Here is a 21723-nt window from a genome sequence, read left to right as displayed (position 1 = left end):
ATGAAACAAGAGAAGGCTCAATCTTTTACCACCCTTTTTGAGCTACTTCAGTAGCTGCAGAACATAAGTCCTAATTCTCGTTAAGTAAGCAAATGTTTTTGCGATTTTGACAATATACAAACTTTCAACTGTATCCTCGACGACTAACCTTCCGCTAAAAAAGGCTGGTTGGAGTACAATCGTCTTCGCAAGTAACTTTCATTCGCCTCCTTCAAATCTTCGCGACTTGAAATCACGCTGTAGGACCTTATACTTGATTGTGAAACATCCGCCGGTTTTTGCCGCTGCTTATCCTGCATCTCGCGACGCAATTTGAGAAACTTGGAGCTTCCGGAGGGTGAATGTGCGTCACCTCCAGGTCGCGGCACTAGATGTGGGCGTTCCGCAAGTATGTGTCCTGGAATCGCGGTGACAGTTACTTGAGGTGTCACAGTTAGAGTCACTTTAGGTCCGATTCTCGCGGTGTGACCCTCGGCTTGTTTGACTTCAAACGGTCTTCGTATTTGGCCCGACTGAGCCGAGCTGAGAGGCTGAAAATCCCACTCGTTTTCTCGGTTTTCGTCGTCAAACTCAAGAGCAGAATAGAGCGATTTTGGCCTCGGCTTTCGTTCTTGTCCACTATTAAATGCAGGGTAAGCTGACAGGACTTGCGAATTTGGCCTGAATCCCTGATTGGGCCCATTGATGACTCGTCTCAGCACTTTTTTCTCGTCATGTGCTTGCTTTCCCAAGACACTATCTCCGGAAGTGAAAGTTGTCGGGGATGTTCCGCGGGTTATACTAGACACTGAACCGTAGTCACTGAAACGACGACTTGAATTGAGATTCGACTTATCTTTTCCACTTGCAATATTAAGGGGTTCCACTATGTGTAGATGACTGTCCACTTTAAGTTTACTCTCGTGGTAAACAACTTTGGCCTTGATAGGTTTTTCGAGGTTGAGAGTTTCGCACGATGAGTTTGGGCTAACAATGTGAACTCCAGCCTCGCAGTGACGCTCAATTTTGAGATTTATTTCAGAATTGGAAGTTAAGAGTTTTTCTTGGCTTTGACCGAAGTTGCTTCGAACGTCAGAAACCGAACCCCTTCCAAGGTCGTTCATGAACCTTTGCAGCATGATATTCCGCCCGCTTTCTGAAGGCATTTGCAGTAAATTTTCACCAGATTCGTACTGATTTGCAGGTTCTTTGATGTCGATTTCCTGGAAATTTGTAAGTTTTTGAAGGTCGGCAAGATCCATAGACAAGGCGCGTTCTTTTGCGATTGATCTGCTCTGCGCGCGACTTTTATGCTCTGCTTGTTTTGGGGGCTTTGTAGTGTCATCTGGCTCTTGGATGTTTTCACGCGAGCCTCGGAGGGATATTTTTAAGTACATCGGGTTACCTTCATCATCTTCGCCTATGGCTACATTAATCATCTTGCTCTGACAACTTTTCGCTTCGTGTTGATGTTGTTTGTGATTGTGACCACCAGCTTCATTCGCCAAGTTAGCCGACTCCCTTTCTCGTTTCCGACGCTCCAAAAGTTGCGAGAAGGTGCTCTTTGGCACGACTTGACCCGACATTGCGTGTCGTGCCGTACTGTCATTAGCTCGACCTCTAGTCTGCCTCATTTGCACAGTTTGCCCTTCAATTTCCATTGTTTCAGATTCCAAATCAGTGATATCATCGTCAAGGTTATTGACCTTTTGCTGAGAAGCTGAATTTGACCTCGGTCCTCTGAGAAGAGAATTGGCTGTCATTGATGTTCGCATATGTCTGTCTAGATACTGTGCTTTAATTGAGTGCAGCTCAGTTTGCATCTTCAGCAACTTTTCCTCAAACTTCTTCTTTTTATTGTTCACTTTTTTCTCCTTATCACGAATTTGGTTTTCAGTTGACTTAAGACTTTCTTTCAGTTTCTTTTCGCGCTCGCGCAAATTTTTCAGCTTGCCCATCACTTCAATTTCCTCCTTCTCCAGATTAGATCTGGCCAACATAGTTTTTGCCGTTTTCTTCTTGGCATGCACTTGCTGCATTTGTTTGTCAATCTTCTGTATTTCTTCATCTAGTTTCGCTTTCTCTGTAACCAAAAGTTATCATCTGAGATCATAAATAGAAAGGCAACTACTCTGAAAACCAATTTGAATATAAAGAATATAAATAAGATAACATGGTAAATTTGGTGTTTTAAGTATCAATATAGATAATGATATAATAAAATTAGGTGATGAAAATCAGAAAAATAAGGAAACCCCTTCTTCCTTCCTTCGTCATCAACCAATCCTTATCTCACATACACCCACCCACCCACCTTTCTCCCTCTTTTCGTCGAGTTTGTGCTGCAGGTGTTGTATCTCATCCTCCGCCTGCGTGACCATCTGTTCGTGGTCCACTAGCAGCTGTTCTATCTTGTCCTGGTGCTCACAGATCTGCTCCTGGTAGTCAAACTGCAGATCCTCCAGAGCCTATTAACATGCGATCAGTCTTTTAAAGCTGCAAATCTTTTATCTTCTTGATCGCTTTTCGACTCTCTTCAAATTAATTGAGGCCAAGGGCTAATTTTATTTATTGAATGTAATGTGTTTCCAGTTGAATTATTTTGATTTTTTTGCTAAAGTTTCATGAGAAGGCAATACATATAGCCAGGGGCGTATCTAGGATTTTCTCGAGGGGGAAGGGGGGGGGGGGGGGGGGGGAGGATTTTCAAAAAATTTTCCAAAAGATTTTTCGAGCTCCACCAAAGCACTAAAAATTCCCAGTTTTGTCCAATTTTTCAGCGCCGCAGGCAAAACTTTGAAAAAAGGCGTTTTTAGGTACTTTTTGGAGAAGTTTGACAAAAAAATCGCGTTTTTTTTGGCGCGCACTCCCCCTCAAAGTTAGTATATATTGGCGCCCAAGGCGCCTTTAGAAAAATTTTAGGGTCGATCGGCCAAAAATGGATTTCTGAAAAAGTATCAAAGGGGGGACCCTTTGGGTCGGCAGGGGGTCGAATCCCTGAAGGAAAGGGAACGTCCGCCCCCCGCCCCCCCCCCCCCCCTAAATCCGCCCCTGCATATAGCAAGTGCGGTTTTTTCTGACTGCTGGAAAAATTATGTGAATAGCAGCAGTGTTGCAATTTATTTGTGGTAGCTCCATTCCATATTCACTCGTTTATATTATAAAAGAACTGAATTTTCTATCTTCAATCATACTAAATCTAATCACTCAGTTATGTCTCACCAGTCGTTTTTCCTCGTCTTGGGCGTCCTTGTTCTCCCTCGCCTCTCTCAGGTCTTCGATCTGTCTGTTCGCCTCATTCAACTGATCGGCCAATGAATCTGCCAATGCTATCCTGAACACAAATAACAATTATAGCTTCATTTTAGAAGGACGCTTCGATTGGAATTGCAGGACGATGTAATAAAATTGACGTTTATCTTACAGAAAAGGACGATGCGAAAATTGGAGAAAAAACTGCCGGAACAACCGTTACCTTGGAGGCTACCAAATCATCTGCTCTACTGTTTTGAGAAAACAATTTGCAATTTGCTGATCGGTTAGGTTTTTTTATGTGAACTTAGCTTATGTTTGTTTTTCATACGTTTTTTTTTCTAAAGGCCGTCTTTTTTAAGTGGAGCCAAAAAAATGTCTACGGAAAAACATTTACTTCTCTCAGATATTCATCAACTCCTTGTCAAGTTTTTTCAAAAAACGAAGAAAACAAATGTTTTTTCCATGTGCGCAATTCGGACGATAAATATAATGAAAATTTCAGAACTTTGTTTGTAGGCTAAATTTGTTTAAAACTAGCCTAGATTACGAGGCGAAACTGTGCAATGGATAGGCGCACAGTTTTGTGTCTCTGTGTTCCTGGATTCCAGAGACAAGACTTTAAACTTGTTAAAAGTTTGTCGGAAAACTTTAAGAGCCTATTCTATTTCTTCCTGGTAGAATACTTTATACTTTTTCAGCTAAAGTTTTGTGTTTTGCAAAGTCTGATTTGGCGTTTTTAAATGAACCAAGAGCGTGTGTAGGTCAGAAGCATGTTTGTCTTAATCGCTCTAACCAGACCTAACAAGGCTCTTAACAAGGAGCGAAACCAAACAATGCTCAATCATTTGCGTGACCAAAAAAAAAACAAGAGGGAGTAGCAATCGCACTATCAACAGAAAAAGTGCAATGATCTGAGAAATCATCCCAGTTAAAACTCTTAGCATGAAACTTAAAGAGAATAGTTATATGAAGTTACCTGATCTGTTGAAGCTTATTTTTAAGAATCGAAGTTCTTTTTTTTTATTTTTAAGAAAAATGACCTTACAAACAACCTATCTTGGATACTAAGCGAATTTGAGCGATCGCAATTCGGACGCAAAATTTGGAAATAGAATTCCTCAGTGTACCCACGCGGAACTCAACTACAACGATTGTAATTTCAAATCTTTTCAACTTTTAAATTGTAAGTCTTCCGAAAAATTTAAAAAAGAAATCATGAAATACCTCATATCTCAAAAACTACAGGAACTTGAGCAGTCAAATTCGGAGGCAAAATTTGAGACCCCTGGTAGTACCCTAACAGAGCCTCACTATAGAGATAAGATTTTCAAACTTTTTTTTCAATATCTAAGTTCTTTGAACATTATAAAAAAATGACCCCAGAAACGTCACGTTCTGGAAATTAAAAGCATTTGAGCTGATGCGTTTGGATGATGCAAAATTTGCATCTCAGAGGTGCTGAGAGCACCTTCACTGAATTCAACTACAGGTTGGTAAGTTCAAATCTGATTTAAAAAAAAAACATATAAGTTTTCTGAGAAACCAATTTAAAAATAAATCATAAAACAAGTCATATCTTGAAAACTGTCAAGATCTGAGAATTTATAATTGGAGGAAAGAAATGCAATCCGCGAGAGTACTCTGACAAAACCCCACTAAACAGTTGGGAACTTCAAATTTTCTGAATTACTTTTTACTTTTTACATTGAGTTTTTGGAAAACTTTCTGCAAAATCACAAAAAACCGTCGTATCTCCTAAACTGAGAAGATCTGGGCTTTCATAATTGACAGCCTTGACATGATCTCAGTATTGAGTGGCTGATTTTAAATTCGGTGAGAAAAAAACTGAATTAAAATGGAAAATTGAAAAAAAATCTTAACCATTGCAATACACGATATAGCTTGAACTTGCAGAAGTTCTTTCATTAAGCAAGCAGAAGTATTTTCTTGAAAAAATTTTAATCATGGCAAAATAGTGATGTCCGCATTAAAATAAAAGGCTTTGTGCAACCTTTTCACTCTCAAAAATTGAGAATGTAATTCGACTTTCTTTCAGCAAAAGAAACAGACTATTTTGCTTTCTCAAATTCAGCTGTTGTTGATGAATGTTTAATTTTCAGTAGAAATGTAAGCGCCTGGACGTTTTGGAGAATTTTTGCTTTTTCAAAGAGTAGACAGTATTATGAAATGATTCTATTGCCAAGGCTTCCAGTTTTACGTCGTGTGCAAAATACGGCGATCAGAACTCAAATGAACTGTGTGAAGTCAATTCGCCTCTTGCTTGTCTGGGGAAAAATAACTGCTGGTAATTACTTTCGACTTTGAGAGGGGGTGTATGAAGTCAAATGAATAACTTGTGGGCCGATGTTTTTAACAGACTCTTGGCGACTGTGCGCTTGTTTCGCACAGCATACAAATGGACTTTTGAGCTTCTGAAAATCGTTTTTTTTTGTCTTATTTCAGCAGAGATGTTAATCAGCTCAGTATCTTGATTGTTTGTGTGATTTATGGGCACCGAAAAGGTTGGTTGACATCTCCACTATAGAAGATGTGACTCAATTAAAGTTGTCAATCTAAGGTAATGAGTGATATATTTAAAAATAAAATTTACATTCTTAGTTTCTTTCAAATTTTTTTTTGTTTTTTTTTTAAATTTTCTTTTGAAATCTGATTATCTTCACGCATCTGTACATAGAAGACACCTGAAAGTTAAATTTATTAAAAATAAAATTTCGTCTTTGATTTTTTTTGTTTTTCTGGTAATTTTTCTACAAAAACTGTTTTCCATTTTGCTTATTTTAGTGTGGGGTCGAATATACCTTAGCCCAATTTTTTTTGTTCAGCTCCTTTTTATCACACCTTGAACAAATTTTGTGTTTTTTCTAAGACTATGATCGGAACATTCAGTGCTACTTGCACAGGAACCGGCTGTCCTTGTTATTAACTTTTTAAAGTTCGAGAATTAAAGTTTTACAATTTTTGTAGTTATAAATACTTCTCATTTTTGCAGTTCTTAACCTAATATGCCACATTCAACTATTACTAACAAGTTTTTGGAACAAAAATTTGAAATAGTGATTTTTTACCGAAACTTTGTTTTTTCAAACTTATATTTAACATCAGTTATCCTTGATTTTATTTTGATATTCTAGTGCCCAATATAGATCCCTGAATAAACTAACTTTTGCATGACTTCCTTCTCGGACAAGAGGGATGCCATGGACTGGGTTCTCTCGGAGGTGACCAAATTGCCCCTCCCCCTGCCCCCCAGCAGACCCCCAGTAGCCACCTGGAGACCATCCCCCCGGTCACCATATAGAGACTCCTCCATGTCCACCGACTGTAGCAGGGAAAGTATTCAGTGCTTTCTGTAATGCTTCAGCAATGCGGAAAATATGAAGCTTAAAGCTAATCTTTATACAGCTATTCTTATATATCTATTTTGATATTTTTGATCAGAGCGGCTCTAAAACAAAAGAATTTATTGATCCTTTATTGTGGAAGAAAAATAATTTCTACTGCTGTTACTATCAGATTTGATGGTTCTAAAAATTAACTGCTCCAAGAATTATAGCCGTTTCACTCGAACTGGGTTTACCTGGAATGACATAACACTGGCTGCCCTGTCCATGCCTCTCAGACGGGAAAATTGAGGAGGTACCAGGAAAGCCGCCTCATTGGTCAGATCAGTATCGGGTGGGTTGCTCAATCGCTCCTCACCCATGTTCTGAAACGCATTAAAGTCATTCTCAGAGCAAGAACCCATTTTCAACAACACAAGTTCCGTGAAGTTTTAAAAAACTTTGAAGAATGGCTCCATTAATTGATTTCTTTGCATTCAATTTGGGACATGATTGATCACAAAAAAAAATTGTTTTATGCGTTTTATTCACGAAAAACGAGATATTTCAGTTCTGGGAAGTGTATTAACCTCTAGGTTTTCCACATTAACAGATGGCTTGTTCGCGTACTTGGGATCCCAGTACCTGAACAGATTGCCCGGACCCAGTTGGACCAGACACCCACTATATAGGTTAGAGGGTGCTGAGATGTCGACACTGTTGATCTGGAACTGGTGATCTTTCTTTTGGGGCACCAATGTGATCACACCTCGCTCGTTTCTGATCACGCCTTGGATCTCATCCGAAGGGGATCCATACACACCTAGTGAACATCACTTACAAACATTCCTGTATACACCAACGTTTCTGTCTAGTTTTTCTCGCAGTTTACAGAAAAATCATCGAATATCCGCAACTTAAAAAAACCATAATAAACTGTTTTCAGGCAACTCGATTGTGGGTAATTAATAAATTTACAAACCACGCCAACAATTTTACTGCCTAGGAGAGCACCAATGGGCCGTTCACAGGTGTCTCAGAGCGGAAATTCATTTAGTAAATTATTGATACTGGGTGAGAAATAAATTCCAAATACTTGAAACCAAAATCATGTGACTACTTAGATTAATTTTTATTGGTCTTCGCTAAAAAATGAGGAAAGAAAACCATACTAAAAAAAGACAAAAAAGAATCGCGGAACTTACTTAACTAATAGAAAATTTTTCTTAAGAGGTCTTCGTTATCCAGGATGTAGCCATCTAAAAAATTATCATTGAATAGTTTTTCTTTGTGTTCAGAAGAATTTTTTATGTTTTCGAGAAAATTAGGATGATAATTTAGGATAACGTTTAACATTTTTCTTAGCCTAACAACAATTGACTCATTTGGGTTTTTGTGTGCTGTTGTTGGTAGTCTTTTTGCTGTACTGCTCATCTCTGAAAATTTGTTTATTGATTTTTTGTAACGAGCTCGTTCAACGTTTGAATAAGGCTTTCACATCTGAGACTTTTAGAAACTGTTTTCACTTGTTCATACAAATGGAGCTCCTTCGCAAAAAAATTTTTTCAACTTTTTTTTCAACCTTTGATTTTGTATTTTTTGGTATTCATGTGCTCTTAAGATAAATCTGAACAAGCGCTTTGTGGATGCGTAAGCTAAAACGCCATACTGTAAAATAGTTTGCCCGAAAGTTTTGTAAGTTGTTACAAGGTGCTTGGTCAAAAAAAACTTTCTTTGCCTATAAAAAAAGCTTTTGAAGCAATCATATTTCATACCAATTTCGTGGTCGCCTGTGCCGATTGAGAATGAGCCGGGACACAGCTGATACACTACAAATGCCTTGCTCTTTGTGCTGTTGTTGGGGAACCCGACCAAGTGGGGAAACTCAGAGTTCACTGTCAGACCTGTTGTGTCGTGGGTAGCCGAGTCCTTAAATATTAGAAATTAGTTTCAAAAACATGATAGTGAACTCTTTATTTTATGTCTAAAAAATTTTCATTCTACAACAACTTGTGTATGAAATGCCCAATATTGTCTCTTGAATGGTTTGGCTTTGAAAGAGAAGTTTGGATGGTTTCAGGGTTGCGCAGTGGGACTCTAAGAACTCTTTAAGTAAGAACATAAGAAGAAGAAAAGACAAGCACTTGAGTTGTTCCAGTTTCTCATGGAGAACTCCAGCTGTGTTATTTAAGAGTCTGCATCAATAACTGTTCACTTGTTAGCTGCCCTTATTTTGACTGAGTGAGTGAGGGAGTGACCTGGAGAAGTAGCTTTTGTCTCTCCCACTGTTGAGCCCACTGCTGGGTGAGGTTGTCGATCTGCTCCTGGCCCTGGTGCATCTTCTCCTCTATCACCTGACTCACACCGTCCAGACCATTCTAGAACACCGACCGACCGATCATCGAACTACAAGATATCAGGTAATTGATAATATCATAAGTAAAAAATGGCTCTTGAAACAAAACGCAATTGATTTTTTCATGGAATATTTTTGTATGAGTTTATCCAGTGATTTTGATGGAAGATGGAAGAAACAAAAAGTCCGTGAAATTTTTTTCTTGCCTTCTGTTCCAACATCTGCTTGAGTCTGTCCACCTGAGACTTGAGGTCCTTGATGAGTTTGATCTGGGGGTCCTCGTTCTTCACCGGCTGGTTCTTTATCACCTGAGTGCGAGAGGCATACCTAAGGGTGCTGATGGTCTCGTGATACGCACTGCTCGACGGAGACACCGCTGAAACAATCAATCAACAGTTAAATAGAGTTGTGCAAGAAAACCTTACGTCGGCAAAAGTTTTAATGAACAAAAATCCTAAAATGGTCCCTTCCCTTCATGCACCAAGCTCATGTTCGGAACAGAATTAGATCAAATGATTTGTTGTTAGTGCTACCTTAACAATTTTCGAAACAGAAATCGTTCAAAAGATAGTTTCCGGGTTGACCTCCATAGATGAAAATGCTAATGGTAATTACAAACAATTTGTTAACGTTGAGAACCTAATTTTCTAGTATGTGCTGGTATGCGGCGACAGGTATATTTTTTGTAAGAGAAAACAAAATAGCTTGGATTACTTACTTGCAATCATGGTTGTGTACGCATTCCCTCCAAGAGAATCTCTTAGCAGAAAGGTTAGCACTGACTCTCTGTATGGCACATGGATGTTCGGCTGATCTTTCTGCTTGGCGGATGTGGCAGCGCTGGGACGGCTGCTTGACTGTTGACTTAGTTCGGCTGAAAGTACAGTCGGTACCTTGAACTGATTCTCCCGAATGTAAACAGAAAAAAAGTTTGCAAAAAACAAATTGGTTGATAGACACCCAAAAGAAGATGTTCTTTATCTCTTCTGTAATCACCGAGAAGTTTTGTTTGAACAGTTTTGCTCATACCAAGTGAGTCGATGACGTTTCCGAGGGACACGAGGGACTTGTTGATGTTGACTCCTTCCTTGAACCTCTCTCTGTTGTAGTCTGAAGAGGGGTCCGCTCTCTCCCTGGAACATCAAGATATTATCAAACCATGGACAAAAGAACAACTCCTTGAAATAAGTTGCATTTTTCTGAAAAATTGAAGACTAGAAAAATGTATACATGATTTTCATTTATGCTGCTAATGCCTTGTTAATTGTTCTGAGTGCAGACAACCATGGTATCAAACTTTTCATTTATTTGTTGGTTTCGTTACTTTTTGTCGCACAAGTTATGGTCTGGAACTGACTAGTGGTCTGCAATGTTTGCGACTTACGATCCGGCGAGATCAACTAGGTTGATTTTGGCCACTCTCTCGTTCGGAATTCCATCATCGCTAATGTCAGCCTGCAAAAAATGATTTGATTTTATACTTCAATCAGACTGTTATTTCACAGAACTTGATAGAGCTTACTGCAGAATGTGGACTTTACCTGCACAAAGTGTACTGTGAAGATGGCATGTGACCTTGAACTTTGCTCGTGAACATGGGTGGCACCAGACACTCTGCAATGAAAAACAAAAACATTTGCAAGGAAAAACACAGATGCATTGATCCTTCAAATTTATGTATAAACGCTTGGATTAGGAACCCCCAACACGTTGGGCGGGGTGGGAGTTTGGTTAGAACAGGATATATCGTGACATTGTTTTCATTTTGTTGATAAGCGAAAAACTAACCGGACTTTGTTTCCCTTTCTCAAGAAGTCTTCGACCGCATCATAGTCATTCACTATATGTCTCGACAGCCCCTCTACAATAACTCCCTCCTTAGGGTGCTCTCTGACTCTCAAAGCCTGCTTGCTCCCCCCTCTACTCGATCTCTTTTTACCGCCCTCCTCCGACAGTCCGTTTTCGTCATTCGACGACTGTCGTAGTAGCAAGTCTCGCACCTTCTCGTTGTATATCTCGAGAAAACTAATCTCGACCTTGAACCGGGCAAAAGTGTCTTCAGGGTTTTCGTCGTTGATTCGCTGGATTTCTTGGAACAGATGCTCGCATGTTCTAGGTACAAGTCCACGTTCCTAAATGAATAAAAGGTGTGGTTCCAAAAACTTTCAAATTTCGAATTTTTTGGAGCTCAACTCATTTTGAAAAAACTTTACTTTTTATTAGAACTTGAAAAACTCGAGAATACACCTGAATAAATCAAAGAATAGAAATTGCTAACTCTTAAAGACGGAAAAACACAGTCGTTTCGATTAGGATGTTTGCTGGTTTATCATACATACGTATGATGAAGAAATGATAAGATAGGCTGGGAGACTGACCTGGTCATCCTGTAGAGTGGATCCCATGAGGGTGTATGTCTTGCCACTGCCAGTCTGTCCATATGCAAACACAGTGCAGTTGAACGCATTGAACGCAGTCTCCACCACTCTACGTCCAATGTGGTCGAACACCTGACAATAGCATAGCATGCAATACACACATACCCCCAACATGAGCCATTTACTTCTTCTAATAAAAATACACGCCTTCGGAAAAGTAACTGAGACGATGAAACCTACTTCCTGATGAAACCCGGTCTCTCAGAACAGTTTTCTTTAAAAAAAATGAAAACAACTTCAATCATATCACAAAAAATTCAATTAAGCAGCTTTGATGAATCAGGTTTATTTAAAAAAAAACAGTGCGTTTTATTGAAGAATACACATGTCTAGTTGACTCAAAATTAGACTGATATGAATTTTAGATTAGCATGAGCTTCTACCGTCTGTTGCGTGGAATATGTATGAGTAGGGTTGTTGGGGTTTGAGGAGTCGAAGACCTTGTCGAAGTCGAACTCACTGCCCACATCTCTCCTCTTGATCTTCTCCTGCTGCTCAGCCACACTCAAGTACTACAACATCAGAACAAAACAAAGGTCATAGACACATGAAGTTGTTATACTCATCCATTTTTTCGAGGTTACGCAACATATAAACCACTTTTGTCGACCTTTTTTTTTAGGTCGAGCAAATTGATTTTTCAAGTTCTCCCAAAGCACTAAAAGTTTTCTGCGCCGCAGGCAAAATGTTGAAAAAACGGGCCCAAAGAGGCGTTTTTACGCACTTTTTGGAAATTTTTGACAAAAAATCACGTTTTCTCGGCGCGCGCTCCCACTCACGCCGAAGGCGCTTTTAGAAAAGTTTTAGGATCCGTCACCAAAAACTGGATATCTCAAAAAAGTACAAAAAAGGACCCTTTGGGTCGGCAAAGGGTCGAATCCCTGAGGGAAGAAGCGTACCCCCTTTCTGAGGGAAGAAGCGTATCCTCCCCCCTTCACCCCCTACATCCGCCCCTGGAATGTACCAATCACATTCTTATTAAAATACAAAAAGAGTTTCAAAAATTTAATTGCAATTGTTTTTGTGTGTGGTGTGTTGAAAGGATCTAAACGAAGGAAGATATTTTAGACATGTTTAACATTCATTGAAAAAGACAGATTGGAGAACAATTTTTTTTTTACAGAAATGTTTTTGAAGTTTTTTATTCCTAAGATGGCGCTAAAAAATTTGAAAAATTATTTACTAGATTTTCTAAGACTTGAATACGACATTCAAACAAACGTTAGTACTAATCTGCGACTATTTTTCTATAATAAGTCTTTACTCGCTTTACTCGCTCAAAACTAGACGAGAATTAAAAATTTTCATATCTGTTTTTCTGAACACTGGAAAGGTTTTTGGACTTTTAAAAGTTGTTCGAGTCAAGACTAAAAGGGCTTTAATTTGATATATCTCTCAACACAGTCCGATTATTATTTGTGGCACTTGATTTTGCGTGGAAAACAAAAAAGAAAAAACTAAAATACATCCGAATACAAAGATCCTTCCAATTTTCAATGGTCGGAACAAAAACCTGGCAATTATAATTTAAAATTTTTTTTTCGACGGTTAGAAATCTGTATGAGTTGTGACTGATATGATTATCAGAAGCAATGTTTTTAAAGTAGAAAAAATTGAAATCCAACTAATTAGTACCTTGACAGGTTTGCTGATGAATAAATGGCCTTCAGAGTCGGGTGGGACAGTGATCACGTTTCTAGAGTCTGCCGCTTCCTCTCTAAAACAACAAACTCGTTTCAAACAGTTTTTCTCGGTAGTATTTTTAGATTCATATTATTCTTATCAAAAACTTTTTTTAAATGGAATTTTCTGTCTATATTTGGTCTATTACGTTATACACTATTTGGATCATGCTTGACAAAAATTTCCAAGACTGTTTAAATTTTAAAAATGTTAAGTTCAAAAATAGTTCAAAGCCTCCAATCTTATTTCACCTGCGTGGCAAATGTACTTGTAATAGGGAAATAGACTTTTTTCCTGGTGAACGATTTTTTAAAGAAATATGCAAGAAATTGACCTTGCGTTATTATGAAACCTACGTAACCTCAAGTCCTCCCTATATAGTTTTGTGGTTAACTAAAAAGGGAGGGCTTGGATGGGGCTGGAATAACGGAATGACTTAATGCCGAACAAATTTTTAAAAATTTTCTGGTAAAATTTGTGTTGTGCGGTTATCGCTTGTCAGTCTAAAATTTGTCGGCGTACTTCGCCAAGCATGAGCTTTCTGTGGTTATTTCGTGCTTTTGTTTTAATGGATATTCGGCTTAAATGGTTTCGGCGTATGTAACCCAAATTTAGCTTCAAAAAAAATTGTTTGAAAAGCAAACATCTTTTTGATGATTTATTGTTTTTCACTTTACAATTTGGAGTCTTACTTTTAATGGCTCAAAAGTTATATGTTTTTTTTTCAGCTGACTAGTTTTCTACTCAAGCATTTGTCTTGTCTGCCTATTTACAGTTCGATAATTATAGAGCTGTTCTAGTTTATCTCTAGGCGCTGCGTTTCTCGACTTTTATTATTCTAATTGACCTTAACTCCAGACATAAATTGAACTTTTTGCAATTTTTTGGCGTTCCATTCAATTAAGTTTTAGACTTTATGCCTTCGGTTTTTTTTCTGCCCATTAATTTGCAACGTTATGTTTGTTATGCACTGCAATGATTGCAAAGCTCGGCATTGTTTACGTGTTAAATCCATTGACACTTGACTATGGCCTTTATTCGGTTGTATCATAGCAAATAGCAAAGCAAACAAAAAAAACCAGCTCTCGATTGAAAACTAAAACGAACAAGACTGCTCGTATCAGGACGAAGCTTTGAATGTTTCGACTGCCTTTTAAAGTCTATGGAGCAGTAATAACATGAAAAATTTAAACGTTATCAAATAAATTTAAGATATTAAAAAAAAGTTGATTTTTTTTGAAAACATCCCCCACACGTCATAATAAGTACAAAGTGATAGATTTTAGTCTTATTAACAAATAAATAATGGCATAAAGATTACCTTGTTCCAATTTGGAATAATTTCTAAGACGAATTAAATCTCGCTGACGCGTTAATAACGCGAAATATATCGCGCGTTAATTGTCCCAAATTGGCCATAATGGCAATCTTTAAACCCCCAAAACTTCACAAAAAAATTACAGGGGGAAATATCTTTTGTCGGGAGAAAAAAACAATCCGAGCACAAATATTCTGTATCTTTCTTCAAAAAGAGTCTAAAACTTAATATATGAAGTCTATATATTTTGATTTTTCATGTTACAAACTGCATCAAAATGTGGCAGCGTGAACAAGAGAACAATCTTGTACAAAACTTATTGCAAGCAAATGCCTCGTGAACGTTTTTCAACATTTTTTTTGTTTTCTTATATCGAGGGGGATGGAAAACTGAAACAAAGCCGAAACAATTAATCTGATTAACCAGCAAAAGGCAAAAAATGGGAAAACTTTCAGCTTGAAATTATCAACTTTCAAATTTCAGCTCAAGACAACAATACTTTTTAATTGATATAAAAAATTGTTGTCAAAAATGGCTAAATAAATAGTCAAAAATTTTGTGTGAGGAAAAATAACCCACCCCGAGCACAAATATTCCGTTATTTTTGTTACGAAAGTCGGAACAATAATGGATGTTTTGAAGAAATTCACAGAGAGTGATGAGACTCTAAAAATATTCTGATGTTGACAGATGTAAACATCATTTTGAGATACTTCAATTGATGTTATTATAATGAACCAGGTTTGAACTAAAAAAACATAACATCACAAAAAAGCAAGCAAGCATTTAAATTTTTTTTTTGCATTTAATTCATTATATTATTGTTTAAAACCGATCCAAATGCTTTTGTAGACGACGCACGAGAACTGTATAGTGTTTAATTTTTGGCCAAGCCTAAATAACTGTCAATTTTTCGGTGCAATGACTTAGATCCATAATAATATTTTTAAGCAGAAAGTGTTGCTCAATATTTTGGGTCGATGGCTGAGATTTAATTTTGATATTTCTGTAGAATAGCAAAGCCAAATGTGATTAAACTTCTATTTCAACAAGAATAACTTCTGCCTTTCTTGTTCAAAACGTAAATGACTAGCAATTAAATCAACGTCGAGTCGAGACCAGTGTTCAATAGGTTTTGAAAAACCTCAAAACCAAGAGTTAAATAAAACAGCGTCATTACATGATCGTAAAAAGTGTATTTCCTTGAGTTGAGCTGGAGAAGCATGCTTTCAGTGTACGCTTAAATTAACAAAAATTGTTCAAACAAAAATCGTATTGTATCAGAGCTTTTTCAAAAATGAAATTGAATGATATCATTTACATCATAGAAGGGTTGCTAGTATATAATTCAGCGTCACTCACTTATGGAGCATAATATCAAACCAAGAGAGTTGGAGCGAATGGGAATAAATTTGCTCTGAGCAAACTGTATAATGTATTACCAAGATTTTTTTTTCAATTTTTGAGGGTTCCCCAAATATATATGTTATTCTGACAGGCAGAGAAACAAAGATGTAAACAATTTATCATCGCTTGTGAATATATATTTTTTTTAATTTAGAAGAATTGAAAATAACTGGAAAAATTAGCAAGGCTTTCCTCAACTTTTCCCCAGAGTTTTTAGACAATTCAACTCTAATGCCCCTGTCAAATCAAACAATTTTAGTTTGCGAGATAAAGTTACCGATGATAAAATGATCGTGCAAAATCTTGCTTTGCTTTCACATCAGTCTGCAAAGTGTTTGCACAAGTTTTGGTTTCCATAAAAATGAGTTGTCCAACATCAAATTTTTTCCTCTTGCATCAGATAAATTTGTCTACTAGAAGACTTTTTTCATCAAAGGGCAAGGTAAATATAGTTTGTGCAAAAAAAACGATAAGAACTGCTTTTGCCAGTTTCAAAAAATTTTGCTTGCCTTTTAGAGATAGCGTTACTGATGAATTTTAAAAATCGGTTACTCAAATAAGCAAAAATACTATGGTTTTTTAGGGGAAAAATCAAACTTGTTTCGAAAATTAACTCTGAATTCTTAACTATGAAAGTTTTGTTCTACTCTCTTTTTAACTCAATTCTCGCAAAAAGCACATATATAATGGCGTTATTGCTCAACTAATTAAACTCACAATGGATCAAAGTTTCTTTCTAGTCCGATGGCAATTGTTGATTTTAACAGTTGAATTAAGTTTTTTTCACTAAATATGAAATCCGATGAAATATGAAAAGCCAACATGGAAGTTAAAATAAAAATTATATAACTATCTCGGGTTGACCAAAAATGCCTACAATTTTATAAAACAAAAAAAAGTTTGGGGCAATTTCAATTTTACGTGGAAAAGTTTTTGCTGTCGCCATCAAAAAATGCTAGTCATAAAATTTTCAGGTATGGAAATTGTATGATAACCATTTTTTGTTTCCAAAAAAAAGAAGATAGTTTTTTATCATCAACAGACTTTTATTCGGTAAAAATAGCCGCAGAAACTAGTTCGATTTTTTTCACCGATTTATTGAAATCGTATGAAAATTGTATGATTAGCATTTTTCCATACATTTGATGTATGGAATTGTATGATAAGCCTTTTCGGTGCATGGAATTGTAAGATAAGCATTTTCGGTTTATGGAGGTCAACCCGGGAACAGAATTCAACACGTAGAATTTGTCGGTTAGAGTCAGAGTGTCTCCAGAAGCCTTTTAGTTTTACGCACGGATCTATTTTAGGCCAGCTTGCTCTTCTCAGGGAACACTTATGAATTGAACTCATCATTTGCAGGACTACTCATATTCGTTATGCAGATGACCAATTTTTTATTGCTAATAGAGAAACAGGGTTCCCAACAACTCAGGGTATCCAAAAATGTCTTAGTAGAGTGGAAGGTTGGCTGAATTAAAATAAGCTTACTTTAAAAGCAGTCTAAATAAACTGCAGTTTATGTAATTCGACAGCACTTTTCATCCGCTGCTTCAAACAGACCGCATTCAACTTTGTGTTTGCGAAATATCTGGGTTCAAGCATATATCGAAACTAAGGTCTAAAGTGCATTTGAATGTCTCTGCTAAAATAGTTGAACGTGTTAATTTGACTTCTCAATTTTTTTTTGCGTTTAATCTTTTCAACTCGCACGCACCGGAGCTCCATGGATTCTAATCGATTATGAATGGAAAACTGTTGTCTAAAATGTTGTCATTATAATCAATTATTGTTGCAAAATTAGACCACGAAATCGATTATATTGTCATTAGTATCGATTATTTTCGTAAAAACAAAATCCATTAAAATGCATTATAATAAAGTACAGTCCATTTAAAATCCAATATAATTGATTATAACGGATTATAATATTTACATTTTTTACGCAAAAACATTTGCAAAACTTGCAAAATTTCAAAATTTCTGCGTTACTCACGACATACTCGAAATCCTAACCTACTCGAATTAACACACCCCCTCTTTGCCCCCCATCCGCATTTGCCCAAACCCCCTCCCCACTCCCCTTCGTTTATCCCTCCGACCACCCCGATGTTTACTAAAGTTTACCCCCAAACCTCCCAAGTTACACTTTACCCCCCCCCCCCCAGTTTGTTTACCATTTTGAACGGGGACGGGGGAGATGGACTATATTGATATAAAAATACTAGGATTATGATCCATTTTTGATGGATTATAATCGATTATTTTTGTAATTTTATACATTCTGACTATAAAATAACAATTTAATCAATTATCATCCATGGAACTCCAGTACGGGCGGATTCTTTTCTTTGCTGGTGCGGGAACAGAGCATTGTCGGTTGTCTACTATTGAAAGATATTTTCGCGACAAGTAATTGCATTACTTCTAAGCTGATAGACGGGGTAATTTCGTCAGACTTCAGCAAAAAAAAATTCAATCTTGGCCGAGTTGTATTGTCGCCGATAAAATAATTGAACTAATTTATATTTATCTAATGTAATTGTTCACTAGCAAACGTTTTTGACATGAATAGTAAAAAAGGGTCTTTTAACACCTCAATTCAGAATAGGAAGAAGCAGAAGGATACGTTCAGATCTATTATTTGTTTGAGAATATCATTTTGGATCAACAGAAAAGCTCAACTTTACTGGAAATTTTAGAGGCAGTCATTACGAGGCCAAAATGCGTTTTGTGAAATGTAAGCGGATTGCACAACAGGCTGAAAAAAGATTTGTCGCGAAATTCGCAGCATTGCGACTTTTCTTTGATCTTCTTTGTTGTTTCGAATTCTTCGAACAAATAGCTAAAACACTGTATTGCTTAAAATTTCTCTAAAAATAGGCGGTTCAAAGGTACTTGCAATAAAATTTTTGGAATCTGCAATAAAATATGCGGAATCCCGAATAGCTCGTGGAGTCCACAAACAAATAGTAATTCATATTTAATATGATATTTGATATTAAGCTGTCAAAGAATCTGCATCTGTGAGCAGAATCCTCAAACTGTCTGCAGAATTCGCATAAATTTGCGGAGTTTGCTTACATTTGCGGAACTGAAACAAGTAGTAGCTGTAATCGCTCGTTGACAAATCCGCGACAAAGTTAACATAACATTGACCTAACTTAAACATTGAGTCATTTCATATAGTTTTGAGCGTGTTGGAGAGCGGTCTGTATTTAGACAACCGCGTGTTCAGACACTGTATTAACCAATCAGAATCGAGAAAAAAGAAATGGTTTTCATATCTCACTTTGTCTCGATTCTGATTGGTTAAGACAGTGGGCCTTAGGTATATATCCACAAATTTTCTGGTTTTCTTAAACTAATTTTCTTAAACTAATTTTCTGGTTTTCTTAAACTAAAACTCATCTTGCAAAACGATTGTCAGCAAAAAAGATTAAGTCAGCAAAAAGATTGTCAGCAAAAAACTCAAATGATTTATTTCGTTTAACTCATGAAGCAAAAAGAGTCTTTTGGCTTACGAGTTTCCGTCATTGTTATCTGCAATAGCGGAGAACTTTGAAGCTGGTTATAGGAGACTTTTCGAAATGAAAATGAAAATAAATCTTTGAGATATTTTTGTAGGAAAAATTCATATTTTACAACTTTCTTATAAGTAAGAGTCCATTACTTGTAACGTTCTAAGAACCTAATTTGGTAAATTTATTTAATAAAACTCATTTGATAAACTAGTAATTTTAATTTGGGAATTTGTTAGATTCTTTTAAGAAAAGTCCTAAGATAGCGAGTTTGGTCAACTAGGGAAGTATTTAAAGTTTATGACACTTAGCTGTTGGTAACGCTACAAGGTCTAACATGATCCTAACATGCGTAATGAACATACATATGACATCTGTGCAACATAGCTCCTTCTAGTTATGATTGAATATGCAACATCGGTTCGACCATTGAATTTTTATTTTCGTCAAGGCTTCATAAAATGATCGGGGAAAGCTAATCAGTTAGAAAAATTTAAGTTTTCTGAACTTTTCCTTATTTTGAGTTGTAAGAAAGCTAGATCTTCCGTCCCTTCAATACTCACGTTTCGCTGAAGGGGCGGACTCTGACGCACACCTGGACTTGTGAAGACATTTCAGGTGACTGTAACTCTTGCTGCTATTTAGAATTTGTGACTCCCGAGACTAGTCGAGACCAAAACTGTCATAAAAGTTTCCAAAAATCATTTTGGAAACTTTTTCTGGAGCACTTCAAGTTTTAATTTGACAATTTTGAAGCTAGAACATTAATTTTGAAGAATTTTTTGTTATTTCTGCTTGCATGTAAAAGCACGAAGATTATTGATTTATATCGTTTTCTATTATACAATGGTTTTATTTAATTGTGAATCTGTAATAAAAAACATCGGGGTAGCAGTTTTAAACAATGATTTATGCTATATTGGTTTGCAACAGAAAAAAAAGACTTTACTCAAACGTGCCAGTTATAATCCGATGCACGTTTTGTTTCAGAAAAGTTTAAATTAAATTTAAGTATAAATCTTCAAGCTCACAATGTAAAAGCATAGCAAATAAAGTGAAAATCATGAATTTTGCATAGCTTAAACAAATAATCACGTAATTCTTTGGTGGCCAAAATAAATTGGCTTTTCAGTTGAATTTTACGTAGTCGAGATTGGTACAAAACACTTCGGTATTTAAGCAGGACTGATGAATAATCACGAAAAAACGCAACTTAAATTCGATGACTCCGCACATGTTCCAGAACATGTGTCATAATGGTGTACAAATGCAGTTTTTTCAACAGCCGTTGTCTTTAGTTTATAGGATTGGTGTTTTTGCCTTTCTTTCAAAAAATCTTTTCCATCATTATTATACAATAGTGATACGGTGAAGCCACTCATCCGCCTTCCCAAGTGTCTTTAGGGATATTTACAGCTTTCGACGAGACTGGCGACTAGAATTAGTCTTAAGATTTTGCCTTAAAAGTCACCCACGGAAGATTGAGCAATCGCGTGGAAGTGCTGTCGCAATGACGAGCCCCATTTATATACTCTGTCTTTTTTCAAAATAAAAGAAATCTATTTGGACATCAAATTCTAACAAGACAGCTGGTATCAGCGCGAAGCCCTGAATGTTCCGACTGCCTCTTAAGGTCTATGGAGCAGTAATAACATGAAAAACTAAATGTAATAAAAAAATGAATAGAATTTTTTTTCTAATATGAGATTTTTTTGTGAAGCCGTCACTCACACGCCATACAAACTACAAAGTGATCAATTTCGCTCCAAAAATAAATAGTGGAAAATTGTCTGAGGAAAAATAACACACCCCGAGCACAAATTTTCCGTTATTTTCGTTGCGAACGTCGGAACAATAAAGATCTTCAGCAATATCGTTTTTTCAATCTTTGTGCAATACTTACCGTTTTTTCTAATTGGTTTTGAAAAAGTCTTTCAAACAACCAGTGAATAAACTCAATAATTGTATAAAAATATGATCCTAGATTCAAACTTAACGGGATGTAGTGACAAATTTTGATTGTGATTTTATAAAAAAGCTTCGAAAATTCTGCTTCACTTCAAAAACTTTTTTGAGGCGCTTAACTGCTTCAATTTTGATTAGTACAATTTGATCATTATTTAAATCAACTTTCCAGTTTTACAGTAGTTTAATTTTTTTGATTAGGTTCATTTTGCTGCTTGGAAGAAACTGACTAAATACCTACTAAATAAGGATACCCGGTTGCCGTGCAAGTAGCCCATAATGTTCCGACCACATTCAGATAAACCACTTAAAAGCTTTTTTCTCTCATTTTTAGTGTAATGTTTTGTACGTGTTTTGAATAGAGCAATAGCTAAATGTATGGAAATTTAGTGAAATAAGTATAATTGACAAAAAACAGTTTGATTTGAAGAATGATTAGCAAAAAAATGGAAGCAAAAGT

At 36.6% G+C, this 21723-nt stretch overlaps 2 protein-coding genes across 2 annotated transcripts in view; both read right to left on the bottom strand.

Moving 5' to 3' along the window:
• Positions 1 to 6487, bottom strand: part of LOC134848313 (uncharacterized) — a 28671-nt gene extending 22184 nt beyond the window's left edge. Inside the window, exons 1-4 of the mRNA XM_063865711.1 lie at positions 6417 to 6487; positions 3202 to 3313; positions 2294 to 2447; positions 149 to 2062 (exon numbers count right to left, since the gene is read on the bottom strand). Coding sequence (XP_063721781.1) covers positions 149 to 2062; positions 2294 to 2447; positions 3202 to 3313; positions 6417 to 6454 — 2218 coding nt within the window. The 5' untranslated portion in view covers positions 6455 to 6487. The remainder of the gene's footprint in view (positions 1 to 148; positions 2063 to 2293; positions 2448 to 3201; positions 3314 to 6416) is intronic.
• LOC134848700 (kinesin-like protein KIF16B) lies at positions 6458 to 20278 on the bottom strand (the record flags this gene model as incomplete). The annotated part of the gene is made up of 15 exons (XM_063866214.1): positions 19862 to 20278; positions 13005 to 13086; positions 11753 to 11881; positions 11310 to 11441; positions 10720 to 11063; positions 10473 to 10545; positions 10316 to 10386; positions 9961 to 10064; positions 9650 to 9805; positions 9138 to 9307; positions 8834 to 8953; positions 8351 to 8504; positions 7166 to 7398; positions 6833 to 6961; positions 6458 to 6574 (listed from the first exon to the last, which is right to left on the bottom strand). Coding segments are annotated over exons 1-15 (2064 nt in total), but the record flags the coding sequence as incomplete, so codon positions are not given.
• Positions 20279 to 21723: the final 1445 nt, after the last annotated feature.

Source organism: Symsagittifera roscoffensis, chromosome 6, assembly GCF_963678635.1.
Source record: "Symsagittifera roscoffensis chromosome 6, txSymRosc1.1, whole genome shotgun sequence".
Lineage (NCBI taxonomy): Eukaryota > Metazoa > Xenacoelomorpha > Acoela > Convolutidae > Symsagittifera > Symsagittifera roscoffensis.
This window is presented reverse-complemented; position numbering and strand designations above follow the sequence as displayed.